This window comes from Letharia columbiana (genome assembly GCF_014066305.1).
Source record: "Letharia columbiana isolate WasteWater2 chromosome Unknown Sc0000011_s2, whole genome shotgun sequence".
Classification (NCBI taxonomy): Eukaryota; Fungi; Ascomycota; class Lecanoromycetes; order Lecanorales; family Parmeliaceae; genus Letharia; species Letharia columbiana.
Window position 1 is genome coordinate 55,478 of NW_023501049.1, and position 20,645 is coordinate 76,122.

The 20,645-nt window shown below is 36.5% G+C and overlaps 5 protein-coding genes across 5 annotated transcripts; 2 read left to right on the forward strand and 3 right to left on the reverse strand.

The window, feature by feature from the left end:
• Nucleotides 1-673: 673 nt before the first annotated feature.
• On the forward strand, nucleotides 674-2,846 carry HO173_004246 (uncharacterized protein; the record flags this gene model as incomplete). The annotated part of the gene is made up of 4 exons (XM_037306170.1): nucleotides 674-770; nucleotides 914-1,425; nucleotides 1,573-2,067; nucleotides 2,217-2,846. The coding sequence occupies 4 exons, from the start codon at nucleotides 674-676 to the stop codon at nucleotides 2,844-2,846; spliced, it is 1,734 nt and encodes a 577-aa protein (XP_037166680.1).
• Nucleotides 2,847-3,955: 1,109 nt separating this feature from the next.
• HO173_004247 (uncharacterized protein) lies at nucleotides 3,956-4,588 on the reverse strand (the record flags this gene model as incomplete). The annotated part of the gene is made up of 1 exon (XM_037306171.1): nucleotides 3,956-4,588. The coding sequence occupies one exon, from the start codon at nucleotides 4,586-4,588 to the stop codon at nucleotides 3,956-3,958; it is 633 nt and encodes a 210-aa protein (XP_037166681.1).
• Nucleotides 4,589-4,608: 20 nt separating this feature from the next.
• Nucleotides 4,609-5,539, reverse strand: HO173_004248 (uncharacterized protein; the record flags this gene model as incomplete). The annotated part of the gene is made up of 3 exons (XM_037306172.1): nucleotides 4,609-4,907; nucleotides 5,054-5,117; nucleotides 5,297-5,539. 3 exons carry the CDS (start codon nucleotides 5,537-5,539, stop codon nucleotides 4,609-4,611), a joined length of 606 nt encoding a protein of 201 aa, XP_037166682.1.
• A 158-nt stretch (nucleotides 5,540-5,697) lies between these two features.
• HO173_004249 (uncharacterized protein) lies at nucleotides 5,698-6,303 on the reverse strand (the record flags this gene model as incomplete). Its single annotated transcript, XM_037306173.1, has 1 exon — nucleotides 5,698-6,303. The coding sequence occupies one exon, from the start codon at nucleotides 6,301-6,303 to the stop codon at nucleotides 5,698-5,700; it is 606 nt and encodes a 201-aa protein (XP_037166683.1).
• A 12,345-nt stretch (nucleotides 6,304-18,648) lies between these two features.
• Nucleotides 18,649-20,206, forward strand: HO173_004250 (uncharacterized protein; the record flags this gene model as incomplete). Its single annotated transcript, XM_037306174.1, has 6 exons — nucleotides 18,649-18,840; nucleotides 18,920-18,956; nucleotides 19,028-19,254; nucleotides 19,324-19,538; nucleotides 19,632-19,762; nucleotides 19,866-20,206. 6 exons carry the CDS (start codon nucleotides 18,649-18,651, stop codon nucleotides 20,204-20,206), a joined length of 1,143 nt encoding a protein of 380 aa, XP_037166684.1.
• Between the last annotated feature and the right edge of the window lie 439 nt (nucleotides 20,207-20,645).

The window sequence follows — 20,645 nt, forward strand, 5'->3', positions numbered from 1 at the left end:
GTCTTTTTAGTCGACCTGAGACTTAAGGAGGTGCAGAGGCAAAGATGATTGAGCTGCGCGCGGCCGCAGCGCAAGTCTCAGGCCTTCTCCACCCTGGCCAACATAAAAAGAACGTGGTCGGAAGGTAGCTCCTTCACAGCTGTGCAAGACAAAGATGAAAGGAAGGTGATGAGTTGAGGCCAGTGTTGATGGCTACTTTAAGTGAAGGGAAATTCCAGACACCACGCACGGTCTTTGAGCCGCATGTCCTTAGCGCAGTAAGAAAATCTTGGCATTTTCGGTACAGAATAACCTGACTTGGCTCCTTGGTGTGGCGTGTTTTTAGTATCTATTCCGTAGCTTCACGTCAAATTCTTTATGAACAGTCAATCTAGGTAGCTGCTTCACAGCACACAGTCTAGCTCTGTGATATGATAACATCTCTTTATCCTGAAGTGTGTGTGTCTAGGATGAAGATGAAAGTGTTTGACTGCGACTACACCTGCCCTATGCTGGGAAGGTGGGCCCTGGATTTCCGGATTGCTAAGCCTGACCGGTTAACATCGGCCATTACTCTGACTCTTCAACCCACTGTACTGTGTCACTGCAGACTTTGGTTTGCTTCACTACTACATGGATCAGCGAGCATGCAAGGTTGGGAAAGTGCGAGAAGAACCTACAGCATAGCTATCAAATGGTCAAAGAAAACATAGCACGGGAGCTGCCCGTTCAACAGCTGCTCATCCTGTCAATATGCCGCTTCGCTGAACCCATCTCATTGACCTCGGTCTGTATGTATATCTCTGAGCATTTTGTTCCTAATTTACATCATAGCATGAGTCACAAATCGTGTCGGGAGCGAAAACAAACTTGTGCTCCTTCAAGCCATTGGTTCCATCTCGAAGAAGGAAGACTAATTCCAAAATCTTCATAGTCCCCTATCTCCCAGAAATGATTGAGAGCTTCGGCATACCCAGAGATGAGGTGTCTAAATGGGCGGGAGTCACATCAGCAGTCTACTCTCTGAGTCAAGCTGTCACGGGCATTGCATGGGGTCAGGCATCAGATCGCTTTGGTAGGAAGCCTGTCACACTGGTTGCCATGATGTGTATCATGACAACAAGTCTCCTCTTCGGCTTCTCTCGAACTCTTGTATGGGCTATTGTAGCTCGGTCACTGGCTGGTGCAAGTTGTGGTAACGTAGGCATCATCAGAACCATGGTTGCAGAGATGGTACCTTATAAAGAGCTACAACCCAAAGCATTCTCAGTTATGCCGCTTGTGTGGACCATTGGGAGCATCTTTGGGCCTAGTCTAGGGGGCGCTCTCGCAAATCCTGCGTTGAAATATCCAATGGTGTTCGGTGAGAGTGGGCTCTTCGGGACATACCAATTTGCACTGCCAAACCTTGTGGGAGCCGCCTTTTTCCTTGTTGGTCTCATGGTCGTACGTATTTTCGGAGCCCATATATTCCCTTGTGGAGCAATTCTTGAGTCTTGAGACATATCTTGGAAGTCTTTACTATCGAGAAATATTTCAAAGCTCGATGTACATCCTCAAATAGGCAATACTGACGGCGAACTTGAGATTTAGGGGACACTGTTTTTGAAAGAGACATTGGAGACCAAGAAAGATCGACGGGACTACGGTATCATCTTGGGCGATATTCTATTGCTACCATTCACACGCAAGAAGCCTGGGCCAAAATGGTCACTTGAAGAGGAACGATCGGCCTCATTGTTGAAGCACTCGCGCAACTCTTCGGCGGCTTCACTCGATACTGACACCGATGCTCAAGGAAACCGCAAGGCCGTCCCTGTAGTAGCACCTCCGACCTACCGAGAAGTATTCTCACGGCAATCCAACTTGAACCTTCTGACATACAGCCTGTTAGCACTTCACTCTCTCGCATACGACCAGCTACTCCCCATTTTTATGCACTACCCCCAGCAGACAGACCGCTCCATGAATCCAGATGTTCATCTACCCTTCAAGTTCACCGGCGGCTTTGGCTTAAACTCGGATCGCATTGGTCTTCTTTTCACAGTCTACGGGGTCTTTGGCATGCTCATACAATTCTTCGTCTTCGTATGTATTTTCGGAGTCCATCCCTCCTCCTTTATTCCCAAAGCCTTGAGTCTTGAGGCATGTCTTAGGAGTTTCTACTCTGTAGACATGTTCCAAGGCTCAATGAAACCCCTTGAACAGGCAATACTGACTCCGAAATCACAATCAAGCCATCTCTGGCTCGACATTATGGGGTCCTGCCATGTCTCAAAGTTGTTACGACTATATTTCCGATTGCCTACATCATCACACCCTTCACCGCCCTTCTCCCGACGCCTACGACACAACAAATCGGTTTACTTGCCGTTATGATGATCAAATGCTGGGCAGGCATCTTTGCATTTCCGTGCACCACCATCCTCCTGACCAACAGTGCCGTTTCTCTGCGCATACTCGGGACCTTGAACGGTGTGGCTGTAAGTATCAGTGCCATCGGACGGGCAGTAGGACCTGCAATAGGAGGCTATAGTTTCACAGTTGGGGTAGACAAGGGTTACGGGATCCTGCCCTGGTGGATTCTGGGGTGCTTTGGTATTCTGGGAGCCGTCGCGCCGTGGTGGCTTGTGGAAATGGAAGGCTTTGGTGGTAGCAACGATGACAGTGACAATGACGAGGCTGGCCACGATGAAGCAATACTACATAATAACAGCGAAGAAGAGGAGCAACCAAGCGCTATCCTCATCGCCAGCGGGCCACTTTCAGAGATGGGAGAAGACCATGACCAGTTCGGCATTGAGGGAAATCCACTTTCTGGCTCAGAAGGTCTCTCAAAGAAAAAACGAGTCGTAGCAGCGGAGTAGCACCTTTCGGCTCCTCTTTCCGATGAAAGTCAAGTCCACACCAGCAAAGACACAATGAAGGAACTCAAGTAAGTGGATGACTGAGCAACGGATTTGGTCAAAAAAGGTGTGGACCTTGAGCAAGCGGAACATTTAGCGTGTGCAAAACGCATTTCAGAGCTTGGCATCCTAGCTTTTCCCTCCATCCATACAGATTTGTATGGGATCATCGACAGTGACTGATTACATGTTGCAAAGACTACGAGAATCGATAATTGGGAATCATCTGATGTCGTATTGATTCTTCTGACTGTTATCTCTTCAGTTAAGTTTCCTCGCCCGCAGAATTGGCCCTGGTAATGGCTTCTTGTTGTGGTTCGTCCATCGAGACGGGTCTTCATTTATGCTCGTGCTGAAAAGCTTCACAATTATCTTCAGACTAACACCCTCCAGCAGCATGATGTTGATACTCTGCTGTCTACGGCATTCACTATGCTAAATTGCATGCCTTAGCGATCCTTCGAAGTTGAATTGAAAGTAACGATCTCATTTAGGGCTTCAATATACTGAACGCGAGCTTAACAGGATCATAATATGGAGAATATGGAGGGAGAGTCTTTATTCTGCTATGTCCACGAATGTTGCCGTAGATGTTCGAGTAGACGTTCTTTTGCTGCCAATAAGAAGACGACGAAGTCGACCGATAGGAAGAAGACCTGGTTCGTTGATTATCCAATATCTTCCATGAACTAGCCGCTTGAGCACCGAAAAGTCACAAAACACGATCCTTGTTTGCTATCATTCATACTGTCGACCGCTGATTTTCTTACTACACGCCTTTGTGTCTTGTCCTTTCTACCTTCAGGTGACGACCGTGGGCCTTTTAAGCTGACCTGGACATTGCGGACACTACGAGAACCGCATTTCGATAGCTAGCATTTTTCCTTCAGGGAACATTGCTGATGAAATTCGAAAATAATAAAACAGTGGGCTTGCACGGCAGCCACAATCTTTCCAAAGGCCCAACAACAATTGATCGTTGGTACCTTGGTCGATTATCTGCTTCTCTAGCTGCAAGCAGAGATCGAATAGATTTACAGAGCAATGTCCGCGCCATCGATGATCCTTCACTACTCAACATGTGATGGCACTTCTCGAGGCAAAAGATTAAGGGTACTCTCGAAAATGTCGGTCCGCCTAATGTCAACCGTTCGATTTTCAAGAAGGTCCTCTCGATGAGGATAGAACACTGTATAAATGGTGCGGATGTCACCCTCACTTGCACCCGTCGCTGAGGCTATCTGTCGGCAAGATATAGGAGAATGTCTCAAACATGAGGCGAGGTAGATACTCAAAGCTGCAATATTCATAACACTGTGGGCATCGAAGTACGGCCTATCCACCAATACTGTAAAGACTTGGCGAGAAACCTCGATGACATTGCTTCCGTGCCCGATTTCGAGCCTGGAGGCTATGATCTCCCAGAACGCATCGGTGTACCCCGGCGGAGGCCATGCCAGACTCGGTAGGCTCCCCACCGCGGCACGCCGGGGATCCTCGCGCAAGAGGAAGAGGCATTCCCTGTCGATGACGGTTTCCCGCTCGGGGTAGAACAGCCTGTACGTATCGAGGATTGCGCGCCGGGTGATCGCTGTGACGGTAGAGATCTGCTCCGGAGACACAGGATGGCGGACGAGGTGCGAGGCGACGAAGACGGGGACGGCGGCTTTGGACCACTGGGTGCAATCGCGGAGTTCGTCCATGTGGAATGCACGTCTCGCGATCAGGTGTGCGAGTCGGCGTGCTGCGTAGTTGAGGCCGAGTCGGTGGGAGGACCATCTTGTGTTTCTTGCCAACCGATTAAGGCAGGTTTGGTCGTCGTCGTCGTCGTCGTCGTCTTCTTCTTCGCTGTCGTCGTCGGTATCGTCATCGCTAGCATCATCAGCACCATCGCCTTGCGTGATTCCATACTCGAGGTAGGGTCGCGGCCGCGCTGGGAAAAATACACTTTGCATACGGGGCAAGTGTTATGGTCGTGAAGCCAAGTGGCGACGCAGTGAGAGCCGACGAGGTGGTTGCATGCTAGGTTACGTTTCGCCGTCAGTGTTGCCTATTTGAGGAGGTAGATCGAGCCCTGGAATATTTTTCGAGAGTAAAGACTCCCGAGACATGTCCCAAGACTCAAGATTCGCTCCAGCAGGGAAAATGTGGGCTCCAAAAATACGTACGAAGGCGCATCAAGCATTCGATGATACCGGTATGGGAAGACAACGACCCACATTCCTCCAGGCACTGGAAGACGCATAATTCGCGTCAGTATTTATCAAGGCTTTTCTTGGGATGAAAAATGAGTTTCGCGAGACAGGTCCCGGGAGTGTTTATTGAATCTGCGACGAGTATCGCAATTCAGGATAAGTGGATACGGCACGATCATGAAGGAAAGCGGCTCGGAAAATAGACAAACAACTTACTATCATACAGCGTTGACCGCTGTCGAACTTGATGCTGTTTTCTAGTCTGAGGAGTTGGTTCAAAAATTCCTTGGCCATGTTGAAGTGAAAGAATGAGGATGGGAGAGGATAGGATACCTGAAAGAGTGAAGTGAATGACACGCCCCAGGCGGAGAAAGTGTTATGAATGAGCAATTCGTGTTGTACGCCTTTCAGAAATGTGTTATGCTCCCTTCGCCGTTGCCACTGGGGGGCCATCAACATCTTTGCGCGACTTGATCTTTGCGGCAAGAAGGATAATGCTGAAGCTCTTTCGTGTATCACGAATCGGGACAAACAGGCATAAACCCTTATCCAAAGCTATTGAACAAATACCCACATCGTCAACACCGCCAATGCCAAATCTGCCGTCTTCAATCCCATCAATTTGTCCTCTTCCGACTCAGCCAATTCCCAAAACTGCTTCTCCGACGTCTCCCCTCCCCTTCCCCATTCCCTCGCTCCCTCGCAATCTCTCCATCTACCGTTTCATCCTCCTGCGCTCCCTGCCTTTCCCGCACAGCGCTCTCATCGGCCCTAGATTCCTTCCTCTTCCTCCCGATCCTCATCTTCAACGGCGGCGGCTGCCTCGCGATCCGCTCCTTCATCGTCTCCGCGCCGTAGAACCCCACCAGCGTGCTCTTGTCCGCCGGCTGCGTATACAGTTTCTCCTCCGCCCATACCCTCAAGGCGGCCAGATATTCCTCCTCCGTAGCATGGCCGCGGTATTTGGCTGGCGTGTAGGCCGGAAGCAGGGATGCACTGTCCGTGTCTTGGCTTTGCTGATTGAGGTTGTTTTGGGGCGGTCTGAACGGGTTGGTGGGGGATCCTCTGGGGGAGGAGTCTGTGGTCGGTAGGTTCGGGGCGGATTGCAGCCGCGTACGCTGGCGAGCTGCGGGGGCGTAGTATTCGGGATGGGAGTCGAAGGACGGAGGATCATCGTTTGCGGGTGGGGGAAGGAGAGGAAGGGTATCGTTTTCTGTGGCCATTGTTGTCGTAGGTCACTTGCAGTATGGGCGTTTTGAAGGTCAATTGATCGAAGTAGAGGATTTTGTAGTCGTGAAAAATGCAGGGAAATTGATGATGTGCATCATCTCATCTGGCAGGATTCGCACTGAGACCGTCATGATTCCCGGTGGCAAAAGGAGTCTAGATCGCTTCTGCAGCCCATGAGCGGCCAGAGATTGGGCACGAGGCAGCCGAGAGCCTGCACCTTGACCGACGCGGCCCGTATGCGCCGATCATCTTCAGTTCGGGCTTTGCGAATTGCAAGATGGTTTTAAGGGGTAGGTAAGTATGATGGCATACTGAGATACAGAGATTATATAGTAAAGTAGTATTCGAAATAATAATTAGTTTATATAGTCTAGTAATTAAGAATATTATATATAAAAACTCGACTATTAACTTATATATATATTTATATCTCTATAATATATATATATTAGAATAGCCGTAGAAAAAAGACTTTAAAAACTAAGATATATTAGTCTATGATATACTCCTTTAGAGTAAAGCCTATATTCATTTTTTTTCATAGAGTTTTTTTAGCTATAGCTGAATTTAAACTATAGGTCTTTAAGAGTAATAGCTCGATATCGGGCTAGACTAGAGATTAAGATATCGCTATAGTAACGTAAGTACGTAAGTAAGTATTATAAGTACTATAAGTAAGTAAGTAAGTAAGTAAGTATATAAGTAAGTAAGTAAGTAAGTAAGTAAGTAAGTATTATAAGTACTATAAGTAAGTAAATAATATAATTTCTTTATAATTATCTAGTATACTCGTCTCTATACTATTTAAGATCTCGTAAAGATAATAAATACTTTAAATACTACTCTTTCGAGCGCCTTAAAGTTCGCCACGGAGTGAGTTTTATAATTATAGAATAATTAGATAATATATATTTTTATTACGGAGTAGAGAAGAAATTCTTATACCGGCGATAGCGATAGTAATATTATACTTTCTAGGTTACTATAATACTTCTCTCCGAGCATATTATCGAAGCGTTAAGGGGCTTTAATTTAAAGAAGATTAATTAATAAATAAGAGAAGAGTAGTTAAAGAGGTATTTTAATATACGTTGATTATTTTAAGCTTAATATTTTATAAATTTTATAAAAGAAATAGTATTCGAATAATATAATCTAATTAAATCGGGCGCTTTCGAGCCGAGTTAAATCGAGTTACTAAACTTTAAAATAATATTATATAATCTTTTAGTAGTTTTCTCTATAATATATTAGATAGTCGATATCGATTAAGATCATTAACGGCGATAGTAAGACCTATAGATACCGCACTATAGCTTTAAAAGACCTTTATAAATAGACTAATAAGGGGAGTACGCTCGGTGGGGCCTATATAAAATCGTTATTAAATAATAAGAGTCTAAGTAATCGATTTTTAATAAGGCCTTAAAATACTTTCTAAAGACTTCGAATAAATTTAATTCGTTTAAAAATACGATATTCGAGGTTCCTCTAAGCCGTATAGTAATTTAAAGAATAGACGTCTTCTATTATCTAGATGAGAGTATATATATAAATCTCCCTATAAGCCTTTCTATAAGTCTTTCTATAAGCTTTCTATAAGCTTCTTTTATAAGTTATCTATAAATCTATCTATAAGTCTATCTATAAGTCTATCTATAAGTCTTTCTATAGATTTATCTATAAGCCTTTCTATAAGCCTATCTATAAGTCTTTCTATAAGTCTACTAGTCTAAAGTAGAATCTATAAGCTTATCTATAAGCCTTTCTATAAGTCTATTAGTCTAAAGTAGAAGTAGATATATAAGTCTTTCTATACGAATCGATTATCGAATAAGTAACCGAGGTGATTAAGAAATAAACTTATTAATTCACAGTCCTACTATAGCGAAAGAATTATATTTCTTATTATCCCTCTATTAATAACTTTAAAGAATTTAAAAGAGCTATCTAAATATATACGCTAAGATCTTATAATTAATAAGTATTATTAAGTTCTTATAGCCTTTAAAATTAGCTTAGACTCTTAGAAAAAAAAGTCTTATCTTATATTAATTATATTATATTATAATCTTATTTCTATTACTCTTATTCGACGTATTACTAGAAAGACTTATTCTCATTAAGAAGCATATTAATATAAATAGCGATTAAGTTCTATTAAGAAGTAAGCTCTAAAATTATAAATTCTATAGATAGTAGAGTGGGGTTAGCCTTTAAGAGTTACCTCTATTAGATATATAACTAAAGAAATACTAGTAGAAAAGAATAATTATAAGAAATTAAGTATAAATTAAATAATAAGCTTTCTAAGACGTTATTTAGATCTATAGAGTCGATTTAGTTAGCTATTAAATAAAGAATATATTATAACTTATAATTTAGCGAAGTTATTGCGATGATTTTAGCTTATAAAGTTAGTAATTTAGAAGTATAATATTTAGACGATTAATATATATAATATAAATAAGAAAAAGAGTACTCTTAATTCTAATACTAAAATGAGAGTTATATACTTTAAGTATAATATATATATATATAAAGCTTAGAATAAGAGTAGAGAATAGATATCTCTTATTAAATGTATATCCGCTGATGAAAGGCTTCTTATATCGTTTATTATCTTTAAAGAAAAGCGTTAAATAAAGGCCTAATATAAGATCTTAAAGGATAAAGTCGTATAAATTACGATAAGTGAAAATGGTTGGATAAATAACGTCTTAGATCTAGAGTGGTTTATTAGATATATATAAGTTATATCTTTTTATATATAGAGCTTCTAACTTACTTCTTATAGATCCTTTAAGTCGTAAACTCGATAAATTATTAAAGAATAGTATCGTCTTCTTATATTTAATAGGTATATATTATATATTAATATTAAGATTATTAAATTCTATACTAATAACGATATTATTCTTTTATATCTATCTATAAGTTTCTTATTAGTCTATCTATAAGTTATTTATAAGTCTTTCTATAAGTCTATTAGTCTAAAATAGAATCTATAAGCCTATTTATAAATCTTTCTATAAGTTTATTAGTCTAAAGTAGAAGTAAATATTAAGCCTTTTTATATAAATTAATTAATAAATAAATATCGAGATAGCTAAGAAATAAACTTATTAATTTATAGTCTCACTATAAGAGATGGATATTTTTATTATCTCTCTATTAATAGCTTTAAAAAATTTAAAAGAGCTATCTAAATATATACGCTAAGATCTTATAATTAATAAGTATTATTAAGTTCTTATAATCTTTAAAATTAACTTAGACTCTTAAAAAAGTTTTATTTTATATCAATTACATTATATTATAATTTTATTTCTATTACTCTTACTCGATATATTATTAGAAAAACTCGTTCTTATTAAAAAGTATATTAATATAAATAATAATTAAGTTCTATTAAGTTGTAAACTCTAAAATTATAAATTTTATAAATAGTAGAGTAAGATTAATCTTTAAGAGTTATCTCTATTAAATATATAGTTAAAAAATATTAATAGAAAAGAATAATTATAAGAAATTAGATATAAATTAAATAATAAGAAACGTTATTTAAATCTATAAAATTAATTTAATTAGTTATTAGATAAAAAACGTATTATAACTTATAATTTAATAAAGTTATTATAATAATTTTAATTTATAAAGTTAATAATTTAAAAGTATAATATTTAAATAATTAATATATATAATATAAATAAAAAAGTAGTACTCTTAATTCTAATATTAAAATAAGAGTTATATATTTTAAGTATAATATACATATATATAAAGCTTAAGATGAGAGTAGAGAATAAATATCTCTTATCGAATATATATTCACTAATAAAAGACTTCTTATATCGTTTATTATCTTAAAAAAAGCGTTAAATAAAGATTTAATACGAGGTTTTAAGGATAAAGTCGTATAAATTATAATAAATTAAAAATAACTAAATAAATAACGTCTTAGGTTTAAAGTGGTTTATTAGATATATATAAGTAATTATTATATTTTTTAATATATAGAGCTTCTAACTTATGCCTTTATAGATTCTTTAAATTATAAATTCGATAAACTATTAAAAAACAGTAAGTATTATCTTTTATATTTAGGATAGGATATAATATTATTTAATTAAAGATTAGATTATTAAATTCTATACTAATAACGATATTATTCTTTTATATCTATCTATTTATATTATATATATTCTTTAATTACTAAATATAGAATTTTTTAAATCTTTAGTAACTATATATTATAAATATCTAGAGGAGAATATAAAGCTTAGAGGTAACTATATAATAAATAAAATAGATTTTATTTAATTAATTTAAATAATAAGAAAGAATATCGTAATAAAAAAGAATATTAAATATATATAGTAAAAGAGTAGGTTATTTCCAATTAAACTATAAATTATTCTTAATAAATTAAGATTTAAAGTATTAGAATCGTTGTCGAATATATCTATAGATATTATAGTCGTAGTATTTAATAGTAACTTCGTTTTTATATTTTATATTCTAATAAATATAAAGTAAATTAATTAGCTAGTTTAATAAATTAAGATTAATAATAATAACTCTATAATATTAGAAAAGCTTAATAAAGTATATAACTTAGCTCTAGTAAGTAATATCTTATTAAAGATTATTAATAATAATCTTATTAAGATAAATTAGCGGAAAAAGAATAAGGCTAAGTATAGATAAGTATACTAAGACGAAGTATAGATTATAAATCTTAATATTATTTAGTAGCGAAAGGATTAATTCGCTATAAAGTAGTTTAAATAACAATTTCGAAGTATATATCACCTCGAACTAGCTATTTTTAAAGATATAAAGAGAGGTAGAAGTTTAGTTAAAAAAAAGGCTATTATATCTTCTATACTAGGCCTATTAATATTATTAGTACTTACTCTATTATAGTAGTTATAGCGAGATAAAAGAGAAGATATAAGAGGAGATGTAAGAGAAGGCGTAAGAGGAGGCGTAAGAGAAGATATAAGAGGAGGTAGAAGAGGAGGTAAGAAAGTAGTGATGAAAGAAGACGTAGAAAAGAAAAAAGAGATATAAAAAAAATAAAAAGAAGAGATAGAAGAAGAAGAGATAGTAACGATTTTTTCACGAATAAATAGACCGATAAGGCCCAAAAAACGATAAATTGGGTTCTCCGATATTTTAGTATCGCTAGCAATAGAAGACCAGTATTTTTTATTATCATTGTGCCCAGTTACCATAGAATTTTGGTGAGAAGTAGGCATTTTGGTGTTGCGCCGGATTTATCGGATTTAAAAAAACTGCATTTCCTAGTAAACTGCGTTTCCTAGTGATAACAGGTATTCTGATACTCCTCTTTGCAAAACCATTTGCGGGAGCGCCCGTTTGGCAGCCACCCCACCAAATTTTCGCCGTAACCACCCCCAAAAGTGGGTAAGAGGTTTTTTCCCTTAAAAAAAAAAAAAAACAAAAAAAAAAAACGCTCCAAAAAAAAAAAAAAATTAAAAAAAAAAAAAAAAAAAAAAAAATTTAAAAAAAAACCCAGAAAAAACACACAAAAAAGAAAAAAAAAAAAAAAAAAGCAGAAAAAAAAAAAAAAAAAAAACTAAAACAATAAACCCACAACATAGCAGAAAAGAGGACTAGACAAAAAAAAAAACAAAAAAAAAAAAAAAAAAAAACAAAATTTATAAGATAGACAAAAAAAAAAGGATGTGGTGGTGGGGGGGTGGCCAAGAATATGAATTAACCAAAAACCCCCCCCCCCCCCCCCCCTCTTCCCTGCCCCCCCCCATACCCCCCCCAAAAGTCCTTTCCCCGGGGGTCCTTAGTAGTAGTGCTCCAGTGGTAGCAACAATGAGCCCCCCCCTGCCCCCCCCACACAAACGCTCTCCGGGCCCCCCCCCCCAGCACCCCTCGCAGTGGCCCCAAGAGTCCCCTTAAGTCTCCCAGTGCCAGTGGCCCCGGGGCACAGGACTGTAGCCATGGGCCCGGGGCCCCTCGGAAGAGCCCCGGGGGCCGGTGCCCCCAGCAGCAAGGAATAATCCTCCCCCCCCACCCCCCCGGGCCCGCCCCTCCATAGTGCTCCGATGGCCAGTGGCCCCAGGGGTGCCCCGAGCCCCCCCCCGGCCAGGCATCCCAAAAGGCCCCCCCGGGCCCCCCCCCGCCCCCCCCAAGGCCCCCCGGTGCACCCGGGGCCCACGAGAAAAAAGCTCCGTTTAAGTCAGTGCCCTGGGCCGCGCCCCCCCCCCCGCCCCCGGGCCCAGGAAAAAAGGAAAAAAAAAAGAAGGGAGGGAGGAAGGGAGGAAAGAAGGAGAAAAAAAAAAAAGAAAGAGAAAGAAAAAAAAAAAGGAAACTGGGTATGCAGTTACTGCTATAATGAGACCTATCATTAGATGTGGTAGTCTTAATGATGTCTAAGGAAGAAGGATATCTATGTATAGAGAATGCCTTCATATACCCATAACTAGACCGAATAAGTACTAGTAATAGCGAGTGTTGAGTCGTATTCCAACACTGGCAAAAAACAGAAAATAAGGCTATTTACATATTATATTCCTTCTCCGTAACCCCTATAATCGTAATTACTCCCTCTACTATAGTAGGCGTAGATTCGGTCATACTAGGCGTATTTCTAATAGTACTACGCTAAGATGACTTTCTATTAATTAATATCAGTGTCTTATCTTTCCACTCAGCCTTCTAGATCTAGTTCTAGGTGATTTATATTTATTAGACGTTATAGTGCGTTATATCCCTTATCCTTTATTATTAAATCAGCTAGATTCTTATCTCCTCTAATTTATAGAATCTCGATAATCTCCCGTCGTTCGTATGACTATCTTAGATATAGAATATCTATTATTAATCTTTTCTCTTATATTATCCCTAGCTTAATAAGATATTTATATAAAGATTTCGAGTCTATATATATAGAAAGAGGTATCTTTCTCTAAGAAGTATTAGAGAAGATTTAATTTAGAGTGAATTTTATAATAGTTATAACGTCGAATCTTAGAGATAATACGTAAAGTTCGAAGGCTAATACGCTTCTAGTAACTCGGCGATATTTAATTAATTATTAATAGATAATATTAGCCTTATTTTAAGCGTTAGCTAAGACTATTATATAGTCAATTTAAAAAGAGAGATCTTTATTATTAGCGAATAACGAATTTGTAAAAGCTATGATTCTTAGAGACGTTATATCTAACTTAACGAATATAAGATCTCTTTCTTTTATTTATTATAAAAGATAGCGATTTAGATACTAAGCTTCGTCATATAATAAGATTCTATAATCTAAGCGGTATATAATAAGGTAAATATAGCTTATAACTGCGATACCGTTATAATATACGCTTCTCGAGCTCTCTAGGCGATATATTACTCTTTTATAAATAACTTTAAAAGTAATTAAATCTTCTTTATCTATCTTATATTAGCTAATTCTTATATTATCTTTAAGAGTAATAATAAATCTATTAAATTCGAGAGGTTATTTTAAAGTAAGTCTTTCGAATAGCTTAGTTAATAGTCTAGCGGCGTATAATTCTTATAATTTTATATTTATAAACTCGATAATATTCAGTAATAAGAGAGTTATTCGATTTATAAGTTAATAATTACTATTATATCGTTATTAAATAATAGATAAGTATCGAATATAGACGGGGTTATTTCTAGCTTCTTTATATAATATTTATAATATATCTAAAATTAGTAAATATCGAACTTAGTAATTTCATAGAGAGGGAGAATAATATAAAGTATTATTCTCGATAGTAATTCTATTTCAGCTAAGATAAAAATAAAGATATCTCTAGTTAATTTAGATTAAGATTATATATATATCTAAGTAATATCGCGTAGATATAGAGATAGCTATAGGATAGCTAATAATAGAGCGATAATAAGTTATTAACTAGCTTATTAAATAGTAGGGGTCTAAGTAAGAATCCTATACTTCTTCGAGTTATTAAATACTTATACTACTAATCGCGACTTCTCGAAGACTTTCTCGATATTCTTATTCTTAATTTAGTCTATAAAACGACTATTAAATATCCATACTTCTATGAGAATATCTTCGATCTTTATAATCTTAAATATATTCTTTTTAAGTAATTTACTAAGTTCTTTTTGCTGGGATATCTAAAAGTTTAATAAAGGTAATTATAGTATAAACTTAGATATATAGATTGTAATATTAATAGAGTTTCGAAAATAAATAGAAATATATTATTATCGAGAAGGGTTATAACGTAGTAAAGCGTTTTAAGAAGAGTCTTAATAATCTTAATTATTATTATTTTTATATTAAGTATCGTCTAACTATAGAGATTCTTATTCGAGAAACTTAAGAGACTCGATTAAAGTATCTATTTCTTTTAAATATAGCTTAATAATAGTAACTCGAAAATCTATAAGACTATTAAGTAATTTAACGATATATATCTCTCGAGAAGTAGTTAGTAATTTATATAATTCGGTTTACTTCTTTTAATACGTTCTTTATATTAATATCGGGAAATTAATTAAAGTATTATATATTTTTATAGTCTAAGAACTATTTCGCTAATATAAGACGTTATTAATCTATCTCTTAGCGTAGAGTTTTATAACTTTAATTATTACTATATTAATAGCTTTTACTCTCTCGATAATAGATAAAGTAAATATATCGTCGTTTATAATATGAGGGAAGGTTTTAAAAACTAGTAATATAAGAATAATATCGTTATATTCGACTATATCGTTAATAGCCTTAATAGCTATTTATAAGCGAATCTTCTTTTTAATATCTTAATTCTTTAATTTCGTAGTAATTATCAAATAGGCTCGTCTTAATAAAGTATAATATCGTTTTATTAAATCGATAGAATTAGCGGCTTTAACTAATACGCATTTCGTTTAAATACTTAGAGTTCTAGCGTTTTATCTAAACTCGATATTATTAAAGTTAGTTTTAGCGTTATAAATAATAATATCTAAAGATTTAATATATACGTCTATTTAGTATAGTCTAAGTATATTTTATATATAGAAGATAGTTATATTCGTTAGTTATCGAGCGATCTAAAATAAAGTTTTCTCGTTAATAACTTATAGAATTAGATTATTATTAATATAAAGAGAACGTCGATAATAATTATATAGTTAAAATAGATATTATTCTTATCCTTAAGTGAGAATTTAAAACGGTCTAGAGATCGAGAGTGCTTCTAATAGAGTATATAGAACTCGATAATTCGTTTAAGTATATAACGATATTCGAAGTCGTTATAGCTAGCTTTCTTTAGAGTTTAAATAAGTCTATTAATTAAGAGATAATTAAATCGACGATATAATTAATATAACTCGATATCGATTAGATAATTAACTAATATAAAATTCTATATTAAAAATAGATATTTATAAAAGCGAATAATTAAGATCGTAGAATTATTTCTTAAAATAACTTAATTCTTAAGATTATTTAGATAGATCTCTAGTCTATCTATATCTTAAATATATAGTAAAAATAAGATATTAGTCTATATTACGTGAAAGTCGACTCGACTAATAGACGAATTTACTATAAGTTTTCTAATTGATGCTACTGTCTTAATTTTAAATTAGACGATAATACTATTAATAGTAATATTCAATTATATATTAAATTCCCTTATATAGACTTTTACTTAATTATATTTAGTAGTAAATATATATATAACTTCGATATCTAGTATAATATTATAAAACTATTTTAAGATATATCGACTAATACTAAGAAAGCTACTAGACTTAATAATATTATAATATATAAAATAGCTAAAAAGCTTTAAGTAACGTACTTAGGCTTAGTTCGATATAACTATAAAAGTAGTTATAATAAAGTTTTTAATCTTTTTTAAGTCGATTTCTTAAACGTCGAGAGTTAAGGCCTTAAAATCCTCGATCTTATTCTTCTAATCTTTAAACTCTTAAATATAGAAGTTATATCGCTTATTAATCGAGTTAATAAACCGCTTAGCGAACTTATTTCGAGACTTCTAGCGTTTCTTATTAATATACTTAATTAATTAATAGCGTATCTTTTCATAGATATAGCACTTCTAAAAATCGTTTATTTTCGAAGACGATCTACTATAATTACCTTAATTTAAAAGCTAATTTAAAAGTTAATTAATATAATACTTTTAATTAGTAAAGTATATTATAAATTTAAATAACTCGAATCTTTTAATCTTTATAGCTTCTTCGTAATTCTCGATTATAATATAGATATTATTAATTAGCCCCGTAATTATAGTCGTCTATTATAGAATTATAATACTATATATAGAAATATTACTATAAGAGGTAACTATCTTATTTCGAAGTACTATATCTAACTGAAATTCGTAGTCTAGCCCTCTTTAAATTTAACGAAGTTATTAAATTATCTTATTAAAGATAATCCCTTTATTCTTTTCGGGATTAGCTCGAAGTAAGCCTCTTAGATTAATACTATTCTATTTATAAAGTATAAGATAACGATATTCTTCTCTCTCGAAATAGTCTTAAAATTAATTAAAGAGTTATTAAATAATAAGATTAATCTCTTAATAACTAGAGTAATAGTATTTTAGTACTATTGATTTTAGTATAGTTAAAAATACTATTTAAAGAATCTATTAGGGGATCTCGGCTCTCTTATAAAGATCTATAAAAATTATAAATTTATAGCTAAGACTCTCGATAGAATTTCTATTATACTTCTTCTCGCTAGTATATAATTTAATTAGAGTAGTAAGTTTCTTACTATAATTATAGTTTTATTTAATATCGAAGTTTTAAATAACTTAATAAGGCGAGGGTAATAGATATAAGACTCGATAATTTAGGTCGTAAGCTGGTATTAGAGAGAGAATTAAGATAGAATTCTCCGATTAATAAGGCGGTTACGGGGGGAGAGAAATAGTATTCTTCGATCGATAAGGCTATTATTTCTATATTAATTAAAACGATTATTAAGAGTAGTAATAAGATGATTTTAATAGGGGACGATCTTCGTCGTTTAATAGTTATAGAATCTCTTTCTTAATTACGTCTACTAATTCTTTAGTTATTAAAAGTTCTCTTTCTTTCTTAATATAGGCTTTATTAACCTATAGATAATCTTATAAACTAGTAATAACGTTCTTATTAAGAATCTCGAAGTTCTCTCTAATATATAAAATAAAGTCGTTAATAAAGACGTTAGAGAGTATCGTAAATTTATATCTTATATATTATTATACCCTCTAATAAACGAACTTTTAAAGCTTCTCTTTAATATCTAATAGCTTAGCTTCTAGTAATTCCTCTAACTTACGCTTAATATCTAGCGATATCTCTAAAGAATTAAATTTCTTATCCTTGAAGTTCATTTTGGGTATATATTATATGTTAATATAGTATGAAGCTTAATGATATTTTAGTTTTTTCTAGGTGTTTTCTCTGCTGAGTAGAAGTTATAGAAATTATAGAAATTATAGTTTTATTTAATCGAATCGTTACAATAAGCGAAATCGATTAAGTAATATAAAATCGTGTGAAGTATCGCGACGATATCGAGATAAACTTCCTTTAGAGTATAGCCTTACTAATCTATGTATTAGTATTGAAGTATATTGATTAGTATTAATAAATACCTGGGTATGCAGTTACTACTATAATAAGACCTATTATTAGATATGATAGTCTTAATGATGTCTAAGAAAGAAGGATATCTATGTACAGAGAATGCCTTCATATACCCATGACTAGACCGAATCGGTGTGGTGTGTATGATGTGTTGTGAGGTGGCTTAAAAAGTGGCAATGGAAGCAGTTCAGTTTCCTCAAAGAAAGGAAAAAGAGGAAGAGGAGAACCAAAAAGGAGGGTTTTCTGTCCTTGCATGCTTCCTCTAATCATGAAGAATGGATTTCTAGGTTCGAGAACCAGAATCGAAGTGAAGACAAGCAGATCTTCGCCCCTCAAAGACTGCCACTGTTCTCAGATAGCCTCTGAACAGTACCAACAATGGTTGAACAAAGGAAGGAATGTTTGCGACATGCCTCAAACATCGATGTACGTATCTAATTCCATCGCAACTGATTCGCGCGGTATTTCCCGGCCTCCTTCGTACCTGCAATCCTACAGTCCTGAAGTCCTGCTGCATGCATGCATGACGCCACTCTGCGTTTTACTCCCTAGCTCAGCCTCACAGGTTTCATGATTAGGACTTTACTGCCTTTATAGCTTTCCCACAAGTTTCTGTTCATCTTGATATACCTTTACTACTCTCACACCAAGAGGATTCAAGAAGTACGCAGACTACCACATTCACTCCAATGTCTTTGTCCGACTCTTTCAGTGTACCCAAGGCCAGTTCGAGTACTCATTCCGCCGAACAAGCCCACATACGCGGTACTGTCGTATTTACGTGGTCCTTGATGCTCATTATCGTTTCTCTTCGCTTCGTGGCACGCCGTCTTTCAAAAGTCGGTCTCTGGTATGATGACTGGCTTATAATACCAGCCACTGTATGCCTATCCTAGATTTCATATCTCCTCCTGCCTGTCAAAAGTAAGGGCACAAGAGTTGAATCAGTGTGCTTATTAGCTTTCCGCCACGACATGCTTTGCCTCTGCCATCTGGAGTGAGTGACCTAGTCACGTCATCCTTGGCTCCATGAGCAGCCCCAAGCTTACACTTACGCCTAATCAACAGTGACACAGCATGGGCTGGGCCAGAACGTCTACATCCTGTCACCAAACCAATTAGATACATTCTTGAAGGGCATGTTTATTTCGGAGATTGGTTGGCCTATCTCCATTTGCATGGTCAAATGTTCTATTCTAGCTTTCTATTGGCGTCTCTTCAGCAGTTATGGTCGATCATTCCGAATTAGCGTCTGGGCTTTTCTTGCGCTGATGGTCAACTGGGGAATCGTTGTGGTGAGTGTCAGTCCCTTGATCAACCTTTAAGCTTAACACAGCGCTCACAAAACTTTTTCGTCCATCTAGGTAATCGCGACAGTCTTTCAATGTTCACCTAGACATAGACCTTGGAGTGAAGGTCGATGCGTCAACAACACCTATTGGTTCTTTGTTGGCTCCTCGATACCGCACATCATCACCGACATAGCCTTGATCAGTCTCCCAATGCCACTGATCTGGAAACTCCAAATGCGTCGATCACAAAAAGCAATCTTGAGTTTCATTTTTGGTTTGGGCGGCTTGTAGGTTTCTTGATCCCCCCTTTGCTCCCGGAGTAGCTCGACTACGCTCGAGTAAGATAAAAGTGTCCTCGCTGAACCTTGTTCGAATTGCAGCGTCACGATTGTCGCCATTGTCCGCTTAGTTTATCTCATTAAAGCAGATGCGGAACCCGCGGATGTTACCATCAACCTGTCAAACATTCTCATCTGGACAGGTGTCGAGGTTAACATGTCAGTCGTCTGTGGTCAGTACCTTCAACTCATCTGCTGTTCATCGATCGCTTTGGGGGGGTTGTTGGTAAGGAGAAACACGAAATAGCTAATATTAAGTCGCTTTTCCCCTATTAGCATGTCTTCCGTCCCTCCGCCCAATAGTGGCATTCATCTCCGACAAGTTCAAGCAACTGTGCAAGCGCAAAAGCACCCACACAAAAGGCTTAAAGCTACTCATGGGCACGTTGAGACCAAGCGATACAGCCACCGTCTTGCCATTATCGAGCAAGAAAAGCTGGGATGATGGGCATCATCCCATACTGGATTCGTCATTCGTGGTAGAGATGGAGGCAATAGCACCACATTTTGAGGCGAAGGCACCAGGGCGCTGGGTGTCAGAGGTCGAAGCAGTCGAGCCGGCGGTGGCAATGGGAACTGAAAAGACAGTAGCAGGGATGGGTGAGACATCCGTGTGATGGTGATACAGTGTTCCCTAAAGGAACATGCCTGGTACACAGCTACTGATTGGGAAGCCATCGACAACTCGCCCAACGCGGTCCATTTTAAAAGGGATACGAAGAGTGAATGGGCCCACTACCTAGTGACGGAACTGATTTCAGAACCTGGAGCTCATTGCCATGGACCAGAAATCCGCCAAAGAAATCAGCCTGCTTTGCGTCAACTTTGAAGCTCGTGTGTAGTGTGCTCTACTTGATCTATGGCTGCGCAACTTTACTGGCTCATGTGTGTCCACATCCCGGTCTTCTCTACTCGATGAATCCCGGCTACAATTCACAAGTCTCCTTTGTTCAAGTGACACAGTGAATGGACGGGCTGTCTGCGCTTCACCTCATGCGGACGCTCTCAGTTGACGCAAGCTTTCATTTCACGCTTTTACAAGATTGTGCACTCCAC